Source organism: Salmo salar, chromosome ssa14 (genome assembly GCF_905237065.1).
Source record: "Salmo salar chromosome ssa14, Ssal_v3.1, whole genome shotgun sequence".
Lineage (NCBI taxonomy): Eukaryota > Metazoa > Chordata > Actinopteri > Salmoniformes > Salmonidae > Salmo > Salmo salar.
Window position 1 is genome coordinate 69,971,158 of NC_059455.1, and position 26,202 is coordinate 69,997,359.

Below are 26,202 nucleotides of genomic sequence, written 5' to 3' on the forward strand. Positions count from 1 at the left end.
TCATTATGTGGAATGGACCAGTGGTTGGCATAGAAACAGGAGCAGGTGTGTGGGGGGGGAGATTTATGGGGGTGGCACTTTGATATTCAGCTCAGGGAGACATGTCCAGTTACATGGAAAACATTATTTCAGCCTGTTGATTAGGGATAACTATGAGTCATGTTTCAACGATATATATATATTTACAGCTCATATCGAAGCTGTTCTATGCGAACATTGAATTGGAGCAGAGTAATACAAATATTGTTAACTTAAGTGTAGGCTATCACTGAAAGGGAGGCAATTCCTAGTATAGGCTATACATGTTTGCATGCGTGGTAAAGATCATTTTAATTTAGAGTATGTAGACCTAATACAGCTAAAGCCTAGCATACATTAGTCGATTTGAAACAAACATACCATCATGTTATGAATATAAATAGGCTACACGTCATGGTTGCTTGCTTTCACATGTAGGCTACACATGATTTGAATTGTGTTGGGTGTGTGGGATGATGAGAGGGTGTGGTAGGCAACATCTAAACAAAATGGATGTTAATACTTTCAAATTGTTTGAAATACTGGTTAAGATAAATGATTCACCTGAGAACCACTATAGCACCAATAAGATAGACCGTGGCAAGGTGCGTGAATGGTCTATTTATGCCGAGGACCAGAAATGTTCGATGGGGGGGGGAGGGGATCCACGATGCTACGTTTGGTACCCACTGAGGTGGTGCTTCTTGGTTCTCGCTTCACGCTTCCTCTTCAGTCAGTTGGGTTACGGGGAGTCTATCCACGTTTGAGCAGCAGCAGCATCAAACGTCCTGTCATCCCGTGGACACAATTCAAGCTGGGGATATAGTGAAAGCCAAATTCATATTTACGGTGAGATGATGCTGTTACCTTTACTAAAATGAAACTCAGCAAATTAGTTATAATTAGCCTACATAAGCCTAACGTTACCCCGTTGTTATCTGGATGTGCGTACATCCCGAAAGATCTTGCGCACGGGCCACGATTTAGGGTGTGAAAATCATCTTGTGTTTTATTGAAATGTAGCCTATCTATTTATGCGTCGATGCAGACTTAAATTGTGGATATTTATTATTGCCTATTTAACATGACAGTATGCTGTCTAACATTATATCCACATCATCCCGCAGCCCTGCGTAAAAATGCAGTCACGACAATGCCATATCTCTTCAAATAATGAGATTGGAACTGCGTTCGGTTTTAAAGAATTAATTTGACCGAAAATAATATGTTGAATATTGAATTTAGATCAACAATTGAGCTAATTGCTTAAAGTCAGTTGTAAAAGACGCGCTGCTTTTGTTGTACTGCGTTAAATATTGAATTATTGGTTACCCCAAAATAAATGATATTACTAGCATACTATCTTAATTTTCGCAGTCGTATTGCCTTGTGTTTTGACAAATGTGTTATAATTTTGCAATTGTCCTTCACGAAGGCGACTCATCGTGATTGTGTTGGTGGGGGGATGGTAAGGGGGATTCCATGTCGACTGAATGCCAACCGTCCGTAATGCAAGTTATTGGCAGACCATTTCTGACATAATAAACGTACATGTGTGACCTTGCAAAGATCTCAGATGGACCATCATACTGAGGTCGAAGTAAAGCCGCGCTACTTTTGGCCAGCCAAGACATGTGCATGCTTTGCTTCCATCTATGACGACCTTGTCTCAGATGGCGCCATTTGTTGCTAATGTTCAACGGGTTTACTATTTCCCTTATCAAATACATATTTCCTTGACCATTAAAATAATCATGCCTGCACAACATAATTAGCATATATAGTGCCTGTAGATTTAGATTTTTTGGCATGCAGAGGCGTCATGCCCAGTGGCACATGTCCCCACAAGTTTGTGAAAATATTACATTTTTTCTTAACATTTTTACTCTGTAATACTACAAGCCACGGCAATTTTATGAAGTTGGCTTTAGCTAGCCCAGATAGGTTCCCAATCTCTCATAACTAGATACCAAGAAGCCATTGCAGGCTATATATCAAGTTAGAGTAGCTAGCTTGTCTATCTATCTTAGCTGGTATGCCTGGTGGCAAGGTTGGTAGACTTTAGAAAAGCAAGAAGTAACTAAATAAGACTCACATTCCTTTCAATCTTTTACCCAGGCTACCCAATGAACTTGTCAAGGGGACGTTGGACTGTTGGGACTGACAGTCACAGGGCCTCTGGTTCAGGTCGTGGTCGGACTACCCCCTTGAATTTGTCACCTTCATGTGAGAAGTGGGATGGCACCCCAGTGCAGCCATTAGCAGTGTTCTATGGTGTGAGGGAATCGCTAGGGTAAAGTACTGGGACGCCAGTACTTTCATCCTCACTCTTGCTGCTTTTGGCAGGCACCTCTTAGGCTAATGGGTCACCAAGTGGCTCTTTAATCATTTTGTCTGCCACCCTGTTGTAAGGAAGGAATTCCCTGAAGAAGGCTCTCCCTCTCACTCTCTCTCTCTCCTCTCTCTCTCCTCTCTCTCTCAAGTTCTATCGCCCCTTTTCTCAATGTATCTCTTCCCTTCTGTCTGTGCATTGTCTCATGTCCTGTCTCACTTCCTTTGCTTTCTTCCTCCCTCTCACTATCACTCTCTAGATGTTTCTCTCCCCTCCCATCTGCTCACAGTCTCGAACCTCAATCTCTTTCTCAGAACACAGTCTTGATGCAAAAAGTTAATCCTCTCACTCCTGTACTATTGTTTTCCCTTCGTATAATCCCAACACATGACATGAGAGGATTAATAATCCTCATTAGCCATTTGAAGCAATCACCGCTTTAAACACCCCAAAATGGCATTATAGGTAAAGAAGAGCATTAGAGTTTATCTCCAGTCCTTGTCAAATATGAAGTGGACAGCTGTTTCAACAAAATACATATAGTTACTGGGTTTCAGCCTTGTACAATGGGCTTTCGGTACTTTGTTGTCAAGGAAAATGTGTCCACGTCCATAGATTGAGATAATAATGAATTGTAAAAAGCAGAAAGATAAAATAAGGACATACAGCCCATCCCCCTAGGCAGCCAGTTCGAAACATTGCATTTGAAGCTCAGTTACAATTTGACCCACCCATTTGATTCTGTAAAAAATTTAGATTCTTGTATCAACACATCTATTCATCATTGTCTTACAAAATCCAATGCTATACTAATAAATGCTATATTTATTTGTTTCACATTTAGAGAAAGAGACCATTGCACGTTTACCGCAGTGATAGGCAGACATACTGTAGATAAAAGGCTCCCAAATAATATTGTTATCGGTGATGTTGATTGTATCAAAATATTCCCACCTTCTCGAATGGTGGCCACCATTTTAAATTTGACTTTGGGAACAGGAAACTGTCTCTCAGCGTATATACGGTGCATTCACAATGTATTCAGACCCCTTGACTTTTTCCACATTTTGTTACGTTACAGCCATATTCTAAAATGGATTCAATAGTTTTTTTCCCTCATCAATCTACACACAATACCCCATAATGACCAAAAAAAAACACGTTTTTAGAAATGTTTGCAAATGTATTAAAAATACACAACTGAAATATTACATTTACATAAGTATTCAGACTCTGTATTCAGACCCTTTACTCAGTACTTTGTTGAAGCACCTTTGGCAGCGATTACTGCCTTGAGTCTTCTTGGGTATGACACTACAAGCTTGGCACACCTGTATTTAGGGAGTTTCTCCCATTCTTCTCTGCAGATCCTCAAGCTCTGTCAGGTTGGATGGGGAGCATTGCTGCAAAGCTATTTTCAGTTCTCTCCAGAGATGTTCGTTTGGGTTCAAGTCCGAGCCCTGGCTGGGCCACTCAAGGACATTCAGAGACTTGTCCCAAAGCCACTTCTGTGTTGTCTTGGGGATGTTGTCCTGTTGGAAGGTGAACCTTCGCCCCAGTCTGAGGTCCTGATCACAATTGGCTCAGCGTCGTCCAGGGTTGGCTGGTGTAGGCCGTCATTGTAATTAACAATTTGTTCTTAACTGATTTTCCTAGTTAAATAAAGGTTAAATACAAAATCTGTGCCTCAGCACAATCATGTCTCTGAGCTCTACAGACAATTCCTTAGACCTCAAGGCTTGGGTTTTGCTCTGACATGCACTGTCAACTGTGGGACCTTATATAGACAGGTGTGTGCCTTTCCAAATCATGTCCGATCAATTGAATTTACCACAGTTGGACTCCAATCAAGTTGTAGAAACATCTCAAGGATGATCAATGGAAACAGGATGCGCCTGAGCTCAATTTCGAGTCTCATAGTAAAGGGTCTGAATACTTATGTAAATAAGGTATTCATGTTTTTTAATTTGAATACATTTGCAAACATTTATAAAAAAACTATTTTCGCTTTGTCATTATGGAGAATTGTGTGTAGATTGTTGATATATATATACACACTACTATTCAAAAGTTTGGGTTCACTTAGAAATGTTCTTGTTTTTGAAAGAAAAGCACTTTTTTCCCCATTAAAATAACATAAAATTGATCAGAAATACAGTGTAGACATTGTTAATGTTGTAAATGACTACTGTAGCTGGAAACGACGCCAGGACAGCGGAGTCAATCACCGCCTTCCGGAGACACCTGAAACCCCACCTCTTTAAGGAATACCTAGGATAGGATAAAGTAATCATTCTAACCCCCCCCCCCCTTAAAAGATTTAGATGCACTATTGTAAAGTGGTTGTTCCACTGGATATCATAAGGTGAATCCACCAATTTGTAAGTCGCTCTGGATAAGAGCGTCTGCTAAATGACTTAAATGTAAATGTAATGTAATGAAACGGGCAATTTTTTATGGAATATATCCATAGGCGTACAGAGGCCCATTATCAGCAACCATCACTCCTGTGTTCCATTGGCACGTTGTGTTAAAAGTCCAAGTTTATCATTTTAAAAGGCTAATTGATCATTAGAAAACCCTTTTGAAATTGTTAGCACAGCTGAAAACAGTGAACAGGTGACTCCGGAATGCTGGCCTTCAAGGCAGAGTTGCAAAGAAAAAGCAATATCTCAGACTGGCCAATAAAAATAAAAGATTAAGATGGGCAAAATAACACAGACACTGGACAGAGGAACTCTGCCTAGAAGGCCAGCATCCTGTAGACACCTCTTCACTAAGTGTTATCCACATTTTACAGGCTTTTTACTTCCAGTATGGTCAATTCTGCATCTTAACATGTGAGAGAGGCCATTTTCAAATAAAGCAGTATAAGTCAAAAGCAACATTATTTGTGCATTGCACTAATACACACTTGGATTCATACTCTTACTTTATATTATTTCAAATGTCCTTTCCATATGTTTGAAAAAATATGCTTTTGACTTATCCATGTCCACTAGGAATTGCTGCTACCTTTCTCAGTATGTCGCTGCTATAGTTTCCCTGGTGTTGAGTTGTTATCAGATGAACACCAGACACAATATGTCAACAGGAGAACAGCAAGCCATTCCTAATCAGTTCAGAGAGTGTAAATTGAGATAAGACGCTGCTTGGCAACTGCTTAGAAATACTCTCCCCCTAGCAACAGTAACAGGCTTACTCATTTATTGAGCATTATAGAGATGGAATGGTACTTAAAGGGGCAATCTGGGATTCGCAAAACAACAAATTGCTACCCCGCCACTTGTTTTGATAAAGAGCTGAAGGATGGAGCTATGGATGTAAGGACTCCATTACATCACAATTATGGTTTCAAACATGTTTTAAACGATACAGTATTTGTTTACAATTATATACTGACCCCAACTCTGATTCTGAAGTATGGTCCATGTGACTGACAATGTGTTTGCGCTTTCCCTCTGTAGAGGAGCTGTCCATCACAGAACGGGCCCTGTGATCCAATTCAGCTCAACTCTCCGCCACCCTGTTGAGGGTAAACTGGAACGCTACCTGACATAAACACTCCCCAGAGATTCCTGAGTTCACAACCTACTTTTCAGGTGATAAACCCCTGCCTTTGAGATTCCTCAACACTTCAATAATGGAGGACGGCTATCAGAACAAGACAGCCTTTATAAAGGGCGCCAAAGACATTGCCAAGGAGGTCAAGCGCCAGGCGGCCAAGAAAGTGGGCCGCGGTGTGGACAAGATGACCGACGAGTACAGCAAACGCTCATACGCCCGCTTTGAGGAAGACGACGACGATGACTACCCTGTAGTGCCTGGGGGACAGGACGGTGGTTACTACCGGGGCGACAGCCAGGCAGCCAATGACGATGAAGGTGGCCACAGCGACTCCACAGAAGGTCATGACGAAGACGACGAGATCTACGAGGGCGAGTACCAGGGAATTCCCCGTGCTGACTCGAGCAAGGCTGCTGACGGCCTAGCAGGGGGAGATGGGCAGCAGTTCAGGGACATGGCACAGTTTGAGGGGGAGCGGCGGAAGGACCAAGAAGAGCTAGCCCAGCAGTACGAGACCATCCTGCAGGAGTGTGGCCATGGGAAGTTCCAGTGGACCCTCTATTTTGTGCTGGGGCTGGCGCTCATGGCAGACGGTGTGGAGATCTTCGTGGTGGGCTTTGTGCTCCCCAGCGCCGAGAAGGATATGTGTCTGTCAGAGGAAAGCAAGGGCATGTTGGGTAAGTGTGACCCTTAAACTGTGTATTTTTAACTGATTTGATTGATTTACGTGCTAGGTAAGTGAACCCTTATATTTTTTGGGAGCGTGTTGAAGACTGTATTTCTCTGATCGAGTGTCAAATGTGGGGGGGTTTATCGGTCCCAATGCAAATTCAATTAAACCCTGTCGTTCTGCGGTAATGCATGCTCTGCAGCTTGCTTTGATCTTGTCTCAGGCACGTCTGTCTGTCTCCTGACACGTTCCTTCCTCTTCCGCTGACACAGAGAGTTCATTCTCACATAAAGGGGAAAACCATCTATAAATAGCCCCCTCCATGCCACACCTACCCCCTTTCACTGCCCTTGAGCTTTGTGTGTGTGTGTGTGTGTGTGTGTGTGTGTGTGTGTGTGTGTGTGTGTGTGTGTGTGTGTGTGTGTGTGTGTGTGTGTGTGTGTGTGTGTGTGTGTGTGTGTGTGTGTGTGTGACGGTGTCTGCCCACTCACACACCTAACCGCAGGTTCACACAATGCAATTGGCAGCAAGCACAAATGCAAGTCTTTTTAGGGGGGTACATTGCAAGACAGTCATTTATGTGAGTTTTGATAACCAAGTCTCAAGATGTGAGGGATTTACCGTAGAACTTTGAACCCAAACCGATAAGATTAGCATTCTTGCATCGTTATTTTGTTGAAATATAATTTAATTTCTGAGAAATTAAGCTAATTGATTGCACCCAAATTGGCCATTTCAATATATAGGATTCATATAATATAAACGTTTGACTGTTTATTTTGATTCCTCATGTCTAACTCATTGTTAGAAAAAAGTTAGGTACTATATTTATGCAATATTATATGAATCCTATACATTTCAATGGAAATTTGGGTGCCATCAATTAGCATAACTTCAAAGAGGTCAAATGATATTTCAACAAAATAATGTTGCAGGAATGCTAATCTTATCTGTTTCTAACAACAGAAACGATTACAGAACAATCTGAGATGGGTGGGTGTCGAAATCCTCTTGTGCTTTTTGAGGTGGAACGACCCACGTGTTGTGCCGAAGGATAGCAAATAAAGCAGCCGTATGCACAGGTCTGATTGAAACATGAATATCTCTCATTGTCTCTCTCCGTCCTCTGCAGGTCTGATTGTTTATCTGGGAATGATGGTCGGAGCATTCGTGTGGGGTGGGCTCGCTGACCGGATCGGCCGACGGCAGTCCCTTCTTATCTGTCTCTCCATCAACAGCGTCTTCTCCTTCTTCTCCTCATTTGTTCAGGGCTACAGCACCTTTCTCTTATGCCGACTACTTTCTGGTGTTGGGTAAGATTCTGAAAACTGATGGATGGTGAATGAGTGACACACAGATGCAGGTGGGCTTAATGGGCTTAAGGGCTTTTTAGTATAGTTGCAGTGCCTTTAGAAAGTATTCACACCCCTTGACTTTTTCCACATTTTGCTGTGTTACAGCCTGAATTTAAAATGTATTAAATTGAAATGTTGTGTCATTGGCCTACACAATAGCCAATAATGTCAAAGTGGAATTCTGCTTTTTTATTTTTATTTTTTACAAATGAATAAAAAATTAAAAGCTGAAATGTCTTGAAATGTAAATGTATTCAACCCCTTTGTTATTGCAAGCCTAAATAAGTTCACGAGTAAACATTTTCTTAATAAGTCACATAATAAGTTGCATGGACTCACTCTGTTTGCAATAATAGTGTTTAACATGATTTTTGAATATTGAATTTCTAACACAGATTCAACCACAAAGACCAGAGAGGTTTTCCAATGCCTCGCAAAGAAGGGCACCTATTGGTAGATGGGTAAACAAAATGAGCATACGTTGAGCATGGTGTAGTTATTTATTACACTTTGGATGGTGTATCAATACACCTAGTCACAAAGATACAGCCGTCCTTCCTAACTTAGTTTCCAAAGAGTTAGAAAACCAATCAGGAATTTCACCATGAGACCAATCAATGGTGACTTTAAAACAGTTACAGAGTGTAATGGCAGTGACAGGAGAAAACTGAGGATGGATCAACAACATTGTAGCTACTCCACAATACTAACCTAAATGAAAGAGTGAAAATAAGGAAGCCTGAATAGAATTTTTATTTTTTTTCAAAACATGCATAAGGCGTTCAAGTAAAACTGAAATAAATGTGGCAAAGAAATGAACTTTCTGTCCTGAATACAAAGCGTTATGTTTGGGGCAAATCCAACACAACACATCACTAAGTACCGCTCATATTTTCAAGCATTGTGGTGGCTGCATCATGTTATTGGAATGCTTGTTTTTTAGGATAAAAAGAAACAGAATAGAGCTAAGCACAGGCAAAATCCTAGAGGAAAACCTGCTTCAGTCTGCTTTCCTACAGACACTGTGAGACAAATTCACCATTCAGCAGGACAATAACCTATAACACAAGACCAAATATACAGTGGAGATGCTTACCAAGATGACATTGAATATTCCTGAGTGGCCTAGTTACAATTTAGTTTTGAATATCTATGGCAGTACTTGAAAATGGCTTTCTAGCAGTGATCAACAACCAACTTCACAGAGCATGAAGAATTTTAAAATTAGTAATGTGCAAATATTTTACAATCCAGGTTTGCAAAGCTCTTAGAGACTTACCCAGAAAGACTCTGAGCTGTAATCGCTGCCAAAGGTGATTCTGACATGTATTCACTCAGGGGTGTGAATACTTATGTAAATTAGATATTTTGTATTTAATTTTCCCCAAATTTGCAAAAATGTCTAAAAACATGTTTTCACTTTGTCATTGTGTGTTGATGGTTGAGAAAAAAAATATATTTGAATTCAGGCTGTAACACAACAAAATGTGGAATAATTCAAGGGGTATGAATATATTCTGAAGGCACTGTTTATAATTAGGAGAGTTAGATTTTCTTGGCTTTAATGCTAAGAATGACCTTTCATCCAAATAGCACCATCTCGGAAGCTATGTAGCACTCCTACCACCAAATATTCTCTTCAAGTTTGATTTCAGTTAACCTCCAGTGGTTTGTTTCTCTATGCTAATCCTTGCAGGATCGGTGGTTCCATCCCCATTGTGTTCTCCTACTACTCAGAGTTTCTGGCCCAGGAGAAACGTGGGGAGCACCTCAGTTGGCTCTGCATGTTCTGGATGATTGGTGGCATCTATGCCTCAGCTATGGCATGGGCCATCATCCCACACTATGGTGAGTAGCCTATGGCAGGAATTCAATCATCACGGATATAGCCCCAAAAGTGCTCAAAGTGCCTTACCACAAAGTTGTATCTAGTGATTACGCAGGGATACAGTTTGTGCTTCGTCTTATTTCTCTCTCTCTGCTCCTCTCCTCCCAGGCTGGAGTTTCCAAATGGGGTCAGCGTACCAGTTCCACAGCTGGCGTGTGTTCGTTCTGGTGTGTGCATTTCCCTCTGTTGCGGCTATTGCTTCTCTCACCACCATGCCAGAAAGCCCTCGCTTCTTCTTAGAGGTAAGCAAGGGTCGTCCATATAAAAGCAGTTTACCCAAGTCCAATTCTAACCTCAATAATTTGATGCCTTATATATAATTACCTGAGTTGGCTATTGAACAGCAGTAAATATTGCAGATCATACCTTTAACCTCCCTGGGCTAGGTGGGACGTTTGCATCCCACCCTAGTCAACAGCCAGTGGAATCGCGTGGCGCGAAATACAAATACCTAAAAAAATGCTATAACTTCAGTTTCTCAAACATATGACTATTTTACACTAATTTGACACCCACCAAGTTTGGGGCTCACTAAACTCAGAATTACTATTAGAAAAATTGGATTACCTTTACTGTTCTTCGTCAGAATGCACTCCCAGGACTTCTACTTCAACAACAAATGTTGTTTTGGTTCCAAATAATCCATAGTTGTATTCAAATAGCTCCGTTTTGTTTGTGCGTTCAGGTCACTATCCGAAGGGTGACGCGCGAGCGCATTTTGTGACAAAAAAATGCAAAATATTCCATTACCGTACTTAGAAGCATGTCAAACGCTGTTTAAAATCAATTTTTATGCTATTTTTCTCGTAAAATAGAGATAATATTCCAACAGGGCAACGTTGTATTCATTCAAAGGCTGAAAGAAAAAAATGGAGTAGTCTCGTGAACGCGCATCTCAGTCTCACTGTCCCCAGGCTGACCACTCACAAACAGAGCTGCTGTTCTTTGCCCAGAGACAGCAGACACCCCATTCCACTTTCTGGTGGCTTTAGAGAGCCAATGGAAGCCTTAGAAAATGTCACGTTACAGCACAGATGCTGTATTTTCGATAGAGATGCAACAGAAGGACAACAAATTGTCAGACAGGGCACTTCCTGTATGGAATCTTCTCAGGTTTTGGCCTGCCATATGAGTTCTATTATACTCACAGACACCATTCAAACAGTTTTAGAAACTTTCGAGTGTTTTCTATCCAAATCTACTAATTATATGCATATTCTCGTTTCTGGGCAAGAGTAGTAACCAGTTTAAATCAGGTACGTTTTTTATCCGGCCGTGCAAATACTGCCCCCTAGCCCAGACAGGTTAAAGGCACAATCTGGGATATTGTTAATTTAGTATTTTCAATTCTTCAGATTTACAGTGCATTCAGGAAGTATTTAGACCCCTTTTCTTTATTTAGACTGTTTCCACATTTTGTTACGTTACAGATTTATTCTAAAATGGATTAAATAAAAATGTTCCTCATCAATCTACACACAATACCCCATAATGACAAAGCAAAAACAGGTTTATAGAAATTTTTGCAAATGTATTAAAATTTTAAAACAGAAATACCTTATTTACATAAGTATTCAGACCCTTTTCTATGACAGTCGAAATTGAGATCAGGTGCATCCTGTTTGCATTGATCATCCTTGAGATGTTTCTACAACTTGATAGGAATCCACCTGTGGTAAATTCAATTGATTGGACATGATTTGGAAAGGGGCACACACCTGTCTATATAAGATCCCACAGTTGGCAGAGCATGTCAAAGCAAACACCAAGCTCTGAGGTTGAAGGAATTGTTCGTAGAGCTCCGAGACAGGATTGTGTCGAGGCACACATACAATAGTCCATAATGTCAAAGTGTAATTATGTTTTTAGAATTTTTTACAAATTAATAAAAAATGAAAAGCTGAAATGTCTTGAGTCAATAAGTATTCAACCCCTTTGTTGTTGCAAGCCTAAATAAGTTCAGAAGTAAATATTTTTTTAACAAGTCACATAATAAGTTGCATGGAATCAGTCTGTGTACAATAATAGTTAAGCATGATTTTTCAATGACTACTTCATCTCTGTACCCCACACATACAATTATCTGTAAGGTCCCTCAGTCGAGCAGCAAATTTCAAACACAGATTCAACAACAAATACCAGGGAGGTTTTCCAATGTCTTGCAAAGAAGGGCACCTATTGGTAGATGGGGGGGGAAGCATACGTTTAATATCTCTTTGAGCATGGTAAAGTTATTAATTACACTTTGGATGGTGTATCAATACACCCTGTCACTACAAAGATACAGGTGTCCTTCCTAACTTAGTTGCCAAATACTTAGAAAACCGCTCAGGAATTTCACCATGAGACCAATCAATGGTGACTTTAAAACAGTTACAGAGTTTAATGGCTGTGATAGGAGAAAACTGAGGATGGATCAACAACATTGTAGCTACTCCACAATACTAACCTAAATGAAAGAGTGAAAATAAGGAAGCCTGAATAGATATTTTTTACTTCTTCAAAACGTTAAAGTATAACTACAATAAATGTGGCAAAGAAATGAACTTTCTGTCCTGAATACAAAGCGTTATGTTTGGGGAAAATCCAACACAACACATCACTAAGTACCGCTCATATTTTCAAGCATTGTGGTGGCTGCATCATGTTATTGGAATGCTTGTTTTTTAGGATAAAAAGAAACAGAATAGAGCTAAGCACAGGCAAAATCCTAGAGGAAAACCTGCTTCAGTCTGCTTTCCTACAGACACTGTGAGACAAATTCACCTTTCAGCAGGATAATAACCTAAAACACAAGGCCAAATATACAGTGGAGATGCTTACCAAGATGACATTGAATATTCCTGAGTGGCCAATTTACAATTTCGGCTAGAAAATCAATGGCAGTACTTGAGATTGAATTAACAGAGGAGCTCCAGAGTTTCTCTGCGGAAATGGGAGAACCTTCCAGAAGGACAACCATCTCTGCAGCACTCCACTAATCAGGCCTTTATGGTAGAGTGGCCAGAAGGAAGCCACTTCTCAGTAAAAGACACGACAGCTCTCTTGGAGTTTGCCAAAAGGCACCTAAAGGACTCTCAGACCATGAGAAACAAGATTCTCTGGTCTGAGGAAGCCAATATTGAACTCTTTGGCCTGAATGCTCTAGAGTGCTCAGGACCTCAGACTGGGGCAAAGGTTCACCTTCCAACAGGACAATGACCCTAAGCACACAGCCAAGACAACGCAGGAGTGGCTTCGGGACAAGTGTCTGAATGTCCTTGAGTGGCCCAGCTAGAGCCCGGACTTGAGCCCAATCGAACATCTCTGGAGAGACCTGAAAATAGCTGTGCAGTGATGCTCCCCATCCAACCTGACAGAGCTTGAAAGGATCTGCAGAGAAAAATGGGAGAAACTCCCCAAATACAGGTGTGCAAAGCTTGTAGCATCATACCCAAGAAGACTCAAGGCTGTAATCGCTGCCAAAGGTACTTCAACAAAGTACTGAGTAAAGGGTCTGAATACTTACGTAAATTTGAATTATTGTACATTTGTTTTGCAAACATTTCTGTAAACCTGTTTTTGCTTAGTCATTATGGGGTATTATTTGTAGATTGATGAGGGGGAAAATGATGGAATCCATTTTAGAATAAGGCTGTAACGTAACAAAATGTGAAAAAGTCAAGCGGTCTGAATACTTTCTGAATGCACTGTACACATTGATTCTTGAGCTTAACACGACTTACTCTAGTAGCGTAACCCAAAATATAAGGTTTTATTGCAAATTAATGGAAGTTATATTAAGGCACATTACAGTACACCCTTAGATACTTCACACAGATATGATGTTTCACAATACTCGTAATGTGTTTCAACTGTAAGTGTTTTTGATGAAATATGCAATCATTTCCCAACAGAACGGCAAACACGACGAAGGCTGGATGATTCTGAAACAAGTTCACGACACCAACATGAGAGCAAAGGGACACCCAGAGAAGGTGTTTTCTGTGAGTATTTCTGAGACAAATATGTAAAGTCTTTTAATTAAAACGTTATTCTGTAAAAAGGGTTTATGAAGTTGTATTGGCCTGTCTAGAGGTCGACCGATTAATCAGAATGGCCGATTAATTAGGGCCGATTTCAAGTTTTCATAACACTCGGTAATCGGTATTTTTGGCCGCCGATTATTTATTATTATTATTATTATTTATTTTTTTACACCTTTGTTTAACTAGGCAAGTCAGATTAAGAACACATTCTTATTTTCAATGACGGCCTAGGAACGGGGGTTAACTGCCTTGTTCAGGGGGGATTCGGGGATTCGTTTTTGCAACCTTCTGGTTACTAGTCCAACGCTCTAACCACCTGCCTTACATTGCACTCCACGAGGAGCCTGCATGGCAGGCTGACTACCTGTTACGCGAGGGCACCAAGAAGCCAAGGTAAGTTGCTAGCTAGCATTAAACTTATCTTATAAAAAAACGATCAATCTTAACATAATCACTAGTTAACTACAAATGGTTGATGATATTACTAGTTTATCTAACGTGTCCTGCGTTGCATATAATCGATGCGGTGCCTGTTAATTTCTCATCGAATCACAGCCTACTTCGACAAACGGGTGATGATTTAACAAGCGCATTTGCGAAAAAAGCACTGTCGTTGCACCAATGTACCTAACCATAAACATCAATGCCTTTCTTTAAAATCAATACACAAGTATATATTTTTTAATCTGCATATTTAGTTAATATTGCCTGCTAACATGAAATTGTATCACTGCTCTTGCGTTCATTGCCTGGCTCGTTGTGAACTAATTTGCCAGAATTCTACGTAATTATGACATATCATTGAAGGTTGTGCAATGTAACAGGAATATTTAGACTTAGGGATGCCACCCGTTAGATAAAATACGGACCGGTTCTGTATTTCACTGAAAGAAAAAAACGTTTTGTTTTCGAGATGATAGTTTCCGGATTCGACCATATTAATGACCTAAGGCTCGTATTTCTGTGTGTTTATTATATTATAATTAAGTCTATGATTTGATAGAGCAGTCTGACTGAGCGGTGGTAGGCACCAGCAGGCTCGTAAGCATTCATTCAAACAGCACTTCCGTGCGTTTTGCCAGCAGCTTTCGCAATGCATTGCGCTGTTTATGACTTCAAGCCTGTCAACTCCCAAGATGAGGCTGGTGTAACCAATGTGAAATGGCTAGCTAGTTAGCGGGTGTGCGCTAATAGCGTTTCAAACGTCACTCGCTCTGAGACTTGGAGTGGTTGTTCCCCTTGCTCTGCATGGGTAACGCTGCTTTGAGGGTGGCTGTTGTCGATGTGTTCCTGGTTTGAGCCCAGGTAGGAGCGAGGAGAGGGACGGAAGCTATACTGTTACACTGGCAATACTAAAGTGCCTATAAGAACATCCAATAGTCAAAGGTATATGAAATACAAATCGTATAAAGAGAAATAGTTCTATAATAACTACAACCTAAAACTTCTTACCTGGGAATATTGAAGACTCATGTTAAAAGGAACCACCAGCTTTCATATGTTCCCATGTTCTGAGCAAGGCACTTAAACGTTAGCTTTCTTAAATGGCACATATTGCACTTTTACTTTCTTCTCCAACACTTTGTTTTTGCATTATTTAAACCAAATTGAACATGTTTCATTATTTATTTGAGGCTAAATTGATTTTATTGATGTATTATATTAAGTTAAAATAAGTGTTCATTCAGTATTGTTGTAATTGTCATGATTACAAATAAATAAAAAAATTGGCAGATTAATCGGTATCGTCTTTTTTTGGCCCTCCAATAATCGGTATCGGCGTGGGAAAATCATAATCGGTCGACCTCTAGTCCTGTCCTAGCTGTTTGTTTTTGTGTAACCTCGTCCGCAGGCTGGAAGTGTCTGATGAGACTATTATTTGTTTAATGCATATGCTAGACCTACTATTTTTGGTTCGTTTTTTTACCACCCCAAATGAGAAGTTCCCTCACAGGAAAATTGAGTTGTTCTGATCTAATCTAATGTATACATGTACTGCATACAGATGAGTTGAAAATGGAAGGTCTTATTTTCCCAGGTCACTACCATTAAGACTGTAAAGCAGATGGATGAGCTGGTGGACATGGGAGGAGACATATCAACTTTGCGACGCTATAAATTGAAGCTGACCAGCCTATTCCACCAGGTAAGCGTCATGTTTAAGATCCTATACAGGTATGAGAATATGATGGTTTTATGTGTATATATATTATATTTCATACAGTATATGTTCATTTACTGTATGAGACTGCATAGATTATGTACGCCACTTAGCACACGTTTTATCCGAAACGACCAAAGCCCAATTTCTGCTAAGTGGGTTTTATAGTGTGTTTTTGTGTTTTTAAACCGAGTCAGCTGTAAAACCTAGGTGCATATCTTAGTAATTTTCTGTGGGTTGCTATAGGTGCGGAGTAACTTCTTGGCCATCTTCAATCCAGAATACAGAAGGACCACCTTCATGATGATGGCTGTCTGGTTTACCATGTCGTTCAGGTAGCAGAACCAGGGCCATGACCTTAGTTGTTATCAGTGGCCTGTGCACAAACTGGTTCTTTTCTGATCAATCAGAAAGCTCAAGAAATGTTTTATCATATCAAATCTAAAAAGGTTTATACAAAATTGTGTCTCCTGCCATCTTAACAGACTGGCCATTGAGGTTCATACTTAACTCAACTGATGTCAACATAGTGAAAAATGAAGAAACATAGTCATGTTTATTTGGTTAAACTACTTTTGTATTTTACTTCTCCCCCAGCTACTATGGGCTGACAGTGTGGTTCCCTGACATGATCAAGTACATCCAGAAGCAGGAATATGCCTCGCGCACCAAGTTCTTCACCAAGGAGCGAGTGGAGCATGTCACTTTTAACTTTACCTTGGAGAACCAGGTGCACCGCCAAGGACAGTACTTCAACGACAAGTCAGTCCTCATGATATTACACAGAACTTTGTGAATTTGCAAAATGCCATTCTGTATCTAATCAGGAATGGTTAACTGTGCTGGCCTTAATTTCACAACTATGCAATGGACACTAATTGGTAGACGACTCTAATACAGCTGGGCCATTAAATGTAAGGTCTTTCTTACTTTACCATTGTCTGCAAGGTTCATCAACCTTAAGATGAAGTCCATGGTGTTTGAGGACTCAGTGTTTGAGGAGTGCTACTTCGAGGACATCACCTCTAGCAGAAGCTTCTTCAGAAACTGCACCTTTATCGCAACTCTCTTTTACAATACAGGTAAAGTCTCTCCCAAAACAAGAAGCATAAAACGATACAGAGTAGAGCTTAGAATATTTAGGAGCCCAGTCCATGCCTAGCATTGACCTGGGCAGTATCCTACCCATGGCCCATTCTTGACACCTCTCTTGCTTTCAATTCCCTTGTCAGACTTGTTCCAGAACAGAATCATCAACAGCAAACTGGTAAACAGCACCTTCCTACACAACAAGGAAGGCTGTCTGCTGGACTTCACTGATGACAACAACGCCTACATGATCTACTTTGTCAGTTTCCTGGGCACATTGGCTGTGTTACCCGGCAACATTGTGTCAGCCCTGCTGATGGACAAAATTGGACGTCTGAGGATGTTGGGTATGTCACGCCTTCATGAATGTGTTATTAATGCTTTATACAACATTCAAAGAAAAGGTTCTTCTTGTGAGATTATACATCTGGTGATACATGAACCATGCAGGCTTTACTATACCACAGTATTTCATGATTAGCCTACTACAGAAAGAGCCCTTATCTTAGATTTTTTTTCTCTCTCTTTCTCTTCGCCCTCAATCTCTTTTCCTACACAGCGGGATCAAGTGTCATATCTTGTGTCAGCTGTTTCTTCTTGTCATTCGGCAGTACCGAGTCGGGAATGATCGCCCTCTTATGTCTCTTTGGCGGCATCAGCATAGCTTCCTGGAATGCCCTGGATGTGTTGACTGTGGAACTGTACCCCTCAGATAAAAGGCAAGCGCACCTACCTCACATTTTTTAAAGTGTTACAGCTCCTTCTTGCACAGTGTATAAAGGGGTATTTTATGCAGTTGGATTTACTGAAAACATATTTAAGTTTTCATGTTAAGTTTTGAGAAGTTACTCTGCCAATTTCCATTATCTTCTCTTTTTTAGGACCACTGCATTTGGCTTCTTAAATGCCCTTTGCAAGCTGGCTGCTGTCCTCGGCATAAGCATCTTTCAGTCCTTCGTAGGCATCACCAAGGCTGTGCCCATCTTGTTCGCTGCGGGCGCACTCGCAGCCGGCAGTTTCCTGGCTCTAAAGCTGCCTGAAACACGGGGCCAGGTGCTGCAGTAGCACAATTCACCACCAGAAGGCAGAAGAGTGTAGCTGCGGTGGCCACATTGCAACCAGGACCCGACCAACCATACAATCTCAGCCCATTAAACACCAAAAAACTGACTATCGTCAACAGTATCACAACAGTCCCAGATTACTGAGAATAAATGAGGATAGCATCATACTTAAAATGCTGATGTAACCCATTTAGCCAGCACAGACTAGCTGACATCTTCACCACAGCATAAAATAGCACATTGGGTTTTCTTCTAAGAGATCCTACAGATTAGACGGAATGAAATCCTGCCAACACAGATACAAGTTTATAAACCACTGCCAAAGGATGCAAAGATACTGCTTGATAGCTACAATGCTGAATGGGGATAAATTGATCACAGATACTTCCCAACAAAAGAGATCAAACATCTATACACCATCAATTCATTCTAGCATCCATAGCTGACCATCATGCCATTCAAATAAGGTTACAGATGCCCTCCAATAGATTTCCACCTGAAAATAGCTTTCACTGTAACTTAGCTTCCTACTGAAAAGGCGGAGCTCAAATTAATACTTGAATATTAAATAGATGTTTTTCAGCTTTGGCTGATTATAATAGTGGTGAATCATACTTCAAAGCTTCTTGTCCTTTGTAATCTGAATGGACTTGATGAGTGAAAGCCGTATGATAGAAGCCCATTTGTTGATCAGGCTATTGCTTGCATCTTATATCCTCTGTCCTTTAGGATCTGGGAGGAAGAAAGGACAGGATCATTGTCATTTAAATCTCTTATTGGCTTCCTCTGAAAGAGAATATTACAAACAATATGTCCCTTACCAGGTGACATGCACCAAGCTCCCTGCTTCAAAATAATGAGATATATTATTTGTCCAAACGTGGCATTGATACTAGTTATGTTATCATATAGAAAACAGACTGTACATGTGTGTTGAAGGTATATTGTAAGAATTGAAATAACGACATGACCAATAACTGGTAAATATTTTAGCTTATTTATTGATGGCAATTTGAAGGGATCGTTTTTTGTTTTATATTCGTATTTATTATGGATCCCCATGCACACTAAACAATTACTGTATTTGTTTTTCTGCATCAGATTTACTTCAAGCAGTGAAATACTGCATATGTCTAAATCATTTTATGTTGTGTGTGAGATGGAGGGAGATGGAGAAAGAGTTACATCATGTGTATCCTTCTGTATGGTTCTTGTAATTGGTTATATGAGACCTCTGGGACACTCATTCATGTACATTGATCTACATTGATAAAGTGCATCATTGGGACCCTGTAAAGTTATTGGAATGCCAGACAAAGACGAGTGAATACGATAACAACCTATTTAACACATCAGTGGAGATATCCTTTCATTTTGAAAATCTACAATATTGTTACTTTGAAATAACGAATACGTCAATGAGTCCAGGATTACAACTCATGCTTCCTGCGTATCACACAGTGGTCTTATGCTCTCTTTGCATCAGCATTCAATTTAGCAGAGGCCAACATGCCCTGCCCTCTGCTGTCTATTAAGGCATATAGAACATTATACCTAGGAGGACCGAAGTCAGCCCGTTCAGTCGCCAAGCAATGCAGTATTAATGAAGCACAAATGAATCCATGTACACTGTTACGAAGCACATTATCCTTCAGTCATACGGCTCATGTGAATATAGCAACTAGTCACTCACAGATTCATTTGAAGGGCTCAATTAAATGCAAACTGTTTTTTTTCCCCCACCGTAGTATAAAACACTATTTTTCCCTGTGATAAGAAATGTAAAATGTATTGCCCCCCCAAAAAATAAAAAAAAAGAATAAAATTCCCTTCAGAGGGAGGGCATGTACGTTGGCAAGGCAGGCTTGGTTGAATCTGGCCCTTTGTTGATTATTATGTGCTTACTTGTCACCATGTCCACGCCATCCCTTTTAATCTTTGTGTCACAAGTGTGGTGACAATCAGTGAGAGAGCTGATCTCTCCATTGCTCAGCTGTAGTGTGAGTGTGATATCTGACTGCAGGGAGATTGGGCTTGTTAAATGTGTGGCCTGTGGGATTTCTCTGTTGCTGTGTGCTTGGTACAAGAGCAGTGTCTTCCAGTGGTACTGGAATTATTTCTTCAAATCGGATCTCTTTAGTGTTGCGTATGTCTGTATGTGACATCTATTGTTATTTGTGTGTGCACATAACTGACAAACTTGTTCTAGACCTAGTGTGTTTGAGTGAGTTTGCGAAAGATAAGTGTAAAACAATGTGTGTAGATTGAATTTGTGATCTCTCTTGTGCTCTCTATGTGTGAGTGCGTGCATGTGTGTGTGCGTGCATGTGTGAGTGAGTGCGTGCATGTGTGAGTGTGAGTGCCAAATATTTTTCTACTTCTGTTGTTCTGGTGTTTTCATCCCTAAGAACGAGCACAGGTCAATAGGGGCCATTATAACATATCTATGAACTAAAAGACTAATGCAATAGATATCTAGATCAATGTGATGTTCTTTATAGTGTCAGCCTTGGGCGCTCTTTTGCTGATTGGGTCTCCGCCAAACAAATGTTTTCCTCTGAAAAGCGATATTTTGTCTCTGTGATTGCCTGACAGGTTGCGTGGTAATCATGAGAAAAGCACATGACATTTGTACAAAGCAAATTCAAATGACATGTGTTACCAATTGCAGAGTGGTTTTGGGGAGTGTCAAAATCCCAGCCATTATCCCGTTCAGATGCGTGTAGTTTCCAGCATAAGAATCTGGACTCTAGTTTTAGACCCATCAACCTTTAAACTTTTCTCTGTTCATATCTCTCTAAGATCAAAGGTCCCTGTGGCAGGCTTGTCAAAGTAGCCTTCACAGTAAGCAGGATGTTAAGCGTGCTTGTAGTGTATGATCTCTCTGGCTGTTCGTATTCCTGGTCTGTTTGTCCAAAGCAGGAGCTGCTTTTGTATTGCTGTCGTATGGTGACACTTTGGGTCTTTATGTACAGTATCAGTTCCACGACCGCTTTTGGTCAGAGTGGGATGACTTGGTGCAAGTTTAGTCTGTGTTTTTTAAAGTATGCTGTTGTTGGTAAGTCTGGTGATCCTGTTAAATGGTTGTACTTCTCTCTGCTTTCAGTGGAGGTTAAAGTTCAAGGAGAAAAGAAATCAAAGCAATAAAAGGGATATCTTTCACCCTTTCCTAGTGAACAGGCACAAGCATAGATGGGTTTCCAAAAGTAAGTATTTCAAAATGGCCGCCATGTTTTCATCAAAAGAGCGCCCTCAGTAAATTAAAGCTCATGTCCACTTAGATGAAACTGCCGTTTTTTTAATGTGACTTAAAAATCAACGTGTAATCATTGTACTGTGTGTAGAAACTGTAGATGTTTGTACGTATGAGTATAAAATATGTGGACAAAAAAAGATCAAGGAAAACACTTTGACAATACTGTCAACATGACAGAACACTATTGTATGTTGTCTTTGTTTTGTAAATGACATTTAAGAAAAAACGTGAATAAATTCTTCAGTAATCACTCCCATGGGATGTTGAGAATATTTTACAGTGATGCTGACCAGGTGCTGTGTGTATTTTATGTGAGAATTGTTACTTATGATGGGATTCAAATTTGTGGGCCATTTGTCTATCCAGTTCTATGAAGAAAATAATAAACTACTATGGACGTAAAAACAAAGTCCTTTCCCTGTTTGTGATAAGGATATTGTGTGTGTGTGTGTGTGTGTGTGTGTGTGTCACCGTAGGAATCAACAATGCTGAATGCTGCTCTAAAATTTGTAACAAACACAAGGCCTCTTACACATCACTGTTCCTTCTATCAGTTAGCAGGATGGCCATCCTTAACTGTAAGGCCACAGACTCACTGTTATATGTTTGTCTAGAAGGCCATTTTAGGTTCCGCTGCCAAAATATTGACGCACTTAACGTACCCAACAGAGTCATGGAAATGACCGTCTAAGGTCAATGAACTGTATTTTATATATTGTTCCCAACACAGTGCTTGTAGCTGTGCTGCCCCATTATCTTGGAACACTTTGCAGAAGGGTTTACAACTCGATCATTTTATTCTGATTGATGATTTTAAATCCCAGATTGGAGGGATGTGCTGACCACAGATTGTACATGTTTTTAAACCTGCTCTCTTATGCACTTTGCACTGTTTTAACTTCCATTCATTGTTATTTTTAGGTTGTGTTGTGTCTCATATGTAACTAACTATAAGTGTGCTGCTTGCTTGGGCTCATATGAAAATGAGATCTCAATGTGACTTTTCTGCATAAATAAATGATTATTCGTAATATTATATTTAACACATTCTTGTCATCATGAAATGTTTACATTGCGTAATTTTGAATTTACTCGGACACATTCTCTGCAGCAATAATCACTCACATTTTGAAAACTACTGTGCAACATGCTGAGACAAGGATTACATTCATAGAATTCAGCATAATAGTGAACCTACGATTACAGAATTATTCAACAGAAAAACAAATGTCTCTCTTGTATGCATTGGTAAAAAGCTGTTGATAGTGGTGCAGGATGTTGTAATAGTTGTATAGACTGAGCCAGGCTTTGAGCTATTCTGAGTCATGAGGACTGAGGCCAGTGTTGACGTTATGATGATAGAGGGATATTAGCTGCGCGTTATGAGGGAGGAGAGAAGAAGAGAGGCTGATTATTGGCCGGATGTTCAGCCTTATTGTGACTATGACAACACACATCATATCAGAGGTTCTCTTACTCCTCATCTCTCTCTGTGGCACACACACAAACACACACACACACACACACTATTTGCCTCTCTTCCTCTCCCTGTTCTGAGTGCAGCTCCCCCTCACATGGGCTCCCGAGTGGAGCTGCGGTCTAAGGCACTGCATCTTAGTGCAAGAGGCATCACTACAGTCCCTGGTTTGAATCCAGACTGTATCACATCCATCCGTGATTGGGAGTCCCATAGGGCGGCGCACAATGGCCCTGCGCTGGCCGGGGTAGGCTGTCATTGTAAAGAACAATTTGTTTTTAACTGACTTGCCTAGTTAAATAAAAGTCAAATAATAAAAAAATAAAAAAATATATATATATATGACTGTGGCTAAAGGTTCAATCCCAGCTCCTAGCTGTGTGATTGGTACATTCCCAGCTCCTAGCCGTGTGATTGGTACATTCCCAGCTCCTAGCCGTGTGATTGGTACATTCCCAGCTCCTAGCCATGTGATTGGTACATTCCCTGCTCCTAGCCGTGTGATTGGTACATTCCCAGCTCCTAGCCATGTGATTGGTACATTCCCAGCCCCTAGCCGTTTGATTGGTCCAGCTCCTAGCCGTGCTGAAGCCTCTCTGTCTCCACAGCCAGACCAGTCAGCCTGCAGGCAGCAGCTCTATACTTTCAGACAGCCAGTGTGTGTCGGGGAGAACATTGCTGCTGTGTTTCTGTGTGAGAGAGATTGCGTGTGTGTAATATTATATGTGCGTGTTTGCGTGTGTGAGTGTATGTGTGAGTTAGTGGTTAAAGCAGCCTCTTAGGATGAGAGGCAGAGAGAGACAGACGGTGTTGTGATTGAGAGTTGGCAACATCGCCTCACCCAGTCCTCATCCTGCCCTCCTCTCCTCTCTCTTTCCTCTGGCTCTGATCTACAACACCGCTGGGATGTCTTCTTCTCCAGGATCCATGGACGGCAGCCAGAGGAATAGCTGTAGGTACCCACCATGGATATACATCCAGTATATATGTGTATAATACAGGGCTCTAGTTCTATTTCTATGGTACCAATGCCAGCTTGTCTTGGTTTATTTATTTGTTTAGTTTTTTGTTTGTGTCGTGATGTCTACACGCTAAGGTTTCGGGGACTAGCAGATGTTGATCCATGCTTGATTATTAGATATTTTTGATATTTATGAGTATGTTTCTTCTCCTTCCTGGTATACTTTTTTTTATCTGGCTTTCTTTTCCAGTTTTCATGGTCACAGTTGTCACAAAAATGTATTTTTTGGGTGGCGGTAGATTAATCTCTAAACAGGTTGGATTTAGTTTAAAACATGTATGGAATTAATATCAACATTATTTGATGTCAAACGTTTGGAGTGAAGAGGATAAGATGCAAGCCTACAACCACAACTGAACACATACAGTAATAATCCGACAGATACGTGTATTATTAATGAATAACACAAAGTCTGGGTGTGAAATTATTGGTGCTGTAGCCTCCAGTCATTGATGGGCGATGTCACTCATTGTGACAGCTCAGTGTTGGCGCACACACACACACGCACACACACACACACAGGAGATGACAGAAGCAGAAATGCTCACAGGGATGTAAACAAATTTGTGCACAATATTTGAGAGAAATAAGCTTTTTGTGCGTATGGAACATTTCTTTGATCTTTAATTTCAGCTCATGAAACATGGGACCAACACTTTACATGTTGCGGTTATATTTTTGTTCAGAATATAATCAAACATATTCTCTGCAGCAGTAATCATTACAATTTTGAAAACTATTGTGCAACACGCTGGGACAATAATGACATTCATAGAATGAAATACAACATAAAATGCGAAGTATGTCCTGAGACTTTCATGTCCCATGGTCTATTAACAAATCCACTCATTTTGAGTGCAGAAGAAGAATGGATGGTTTCCGTGGGATGGTTTGACCGTGTTTAGGAAAGAGATGGGACAGAGTTAAGAAAGGACAGGACAACAGGATAGAACAGGACAGAGTTAGGACAGGACAGGACAGAGATAGGACAGGAGAAAGATAGGACAGGACTGAGTTAGGACAGAACAGAGATAGGACAGGAGAAAGATAGGACAGGACAGAGTTAGGACAGAAGAAAGATAGGACAGGACAGAGTTAGGACAGAAGAAAGATAGGACAGGACAGAGATAGGACAGGAGAAAGATAGGACAGGACGGAGTTAGGACAGAACAGAGATAGGACAGGAGAAGATAGGACAGGACAGAGTTAGGACAGAACAGAGATAGGACAGGACAGAGTTAGGACAGAACAGAGATAGGACAGGAGAAAGATAGGACAGGACAGAGTTAGGACAGAACATAGCACAAAACAGAACAGGAACAGTTAGTGCTGGTTGTCCATCGGCCTTGAGAACGCTGCAAGAAGGAGGAGGAGGAAGACATCCATCTTGCACAATCTGTTAATTGTCCATAAATGTGTTTAAAATATGAGTTATTTAAGCAATAAGGCCCGAGGAGGTGTGATATATGGCCAATATACCGCTGCTAAGGGCTGTTCTTATGCATGACGCAACGTGGAGTGCTAGAACACAGTCCTTAGCCGTGGTATGCTGGCCATATATCACAAACCCCCTGAGGTGCCTTATTGCTATTATAAACTGGTTACCAATGTAATTACAGCAGTAAAAATAAATGTTTTGTCATACCCATGGTATACATGGGGCGACAGGTAGCCTAGTGGTTAGAGCATTGGACCAGTACCCGAAAGGTTGCAAGATCAAATCCCTGAGCTGACAAGGTAAAAATCTGTGGTTCTGCCCCTGAACAAGGCAGTTAACTGCAATGTGGATTTGAAAATAAGAATTTGTTCTTAACTAACTTGCCTAGTTAAATAAAGATAAAAAATGTGGTCTGATGTATTCAGGGCTCAAACCACCCAGTTTATAATATGATTTATACAACAGGTGGGTCTAATCCTGAATGCTGATTGGTTAAAAGAGCATTCCAGCTGGTGTCTATTCCACAAGTTGCCACTGGATAAATCTATGATGTTAAAATGGCTATTTACTCTGTTCCATCTGACTGCGCAATCCATTGTCTCATCAGCCCAGGCAGGGAAGTTATAAACTTGATCTCCACTATAAAAAGCATCTAGACATTGTCTCACATTTCTTTTAGACAAAAATTTCCTTTCAACAGTGTAGATTTGTATAAACCTTGCTGTCTGTCTCTCTGGCATTTGCAACATTGTTTCAATATTCAAATTCGATCTCCAGCTGTCCCATAGTAATGAACGTGTTGGGAGTCGGGACGAGACAGACAGGCAGGCAGGCAGGC

General features: G+C 40.6%; 2 protein-coding genes across 3 annotated transcripts in view; both read left to right on the forward strand.

Moving 5' to 3' along the window:
- The first annotated feature begins 632 nt into the window (after positions 1 to 632).
- Positions 633 to 21,837, forward strand: LOC106570185 (synaptic vesicle glycoprotein 2A). The gene is made up of 13 exons (XM_014142232.2): positions 633 to 867; positions 5,818 to 6,594; positions 7,720 to 7,900; positions 9,639 to 9,790; positions 9,939 to 10,072; positions 13,727 to 13,816; positions 15,897 to 16,004; positions 16,266 to 16,354; positions 16,617 to 16,781; positions 16,968 to 17,101; positions 17,252 to 17,455; positions 17,668 to 17,827; positions 17,990 to 21,837. Exons 2-13 carry the CDS (start codon positions 5,994 to 5,996, stop codon positions 18,171 to 18,173), a joined length of 2,202 nt encoding a protein of 733 aa, XP_013997707.1. The 5' UTR covers positions 633 to 867; positions 5,818 to 5,993; the 3' UTR covers positions 18,174 to 21,837.
- Positions 21,838 to 23,514: 1,677 nt separating this feature from the next.
- LOC106570184 (dysbindin) overlaps positions 23,515 to 26,202 on the forward strand; it is a 28,801-nt gene continuing 26,113 nt past the window's right edge. For both annotated transcript variants that reach the window (XM_014142230.2, XM_014142231.2), the window contains exon 1: positions 23,515 to 23,857. In XM_014142230.2, the coding sequence (XP_013997705.1) occupies positions 23,812 to 23,857 (46 nt within the window). In that variant the 5' untranslated portion in view covers positions 23,515 to 23,811. The remainder of the gene's footprint in view (positions 23,858 to 26,202) is intronic.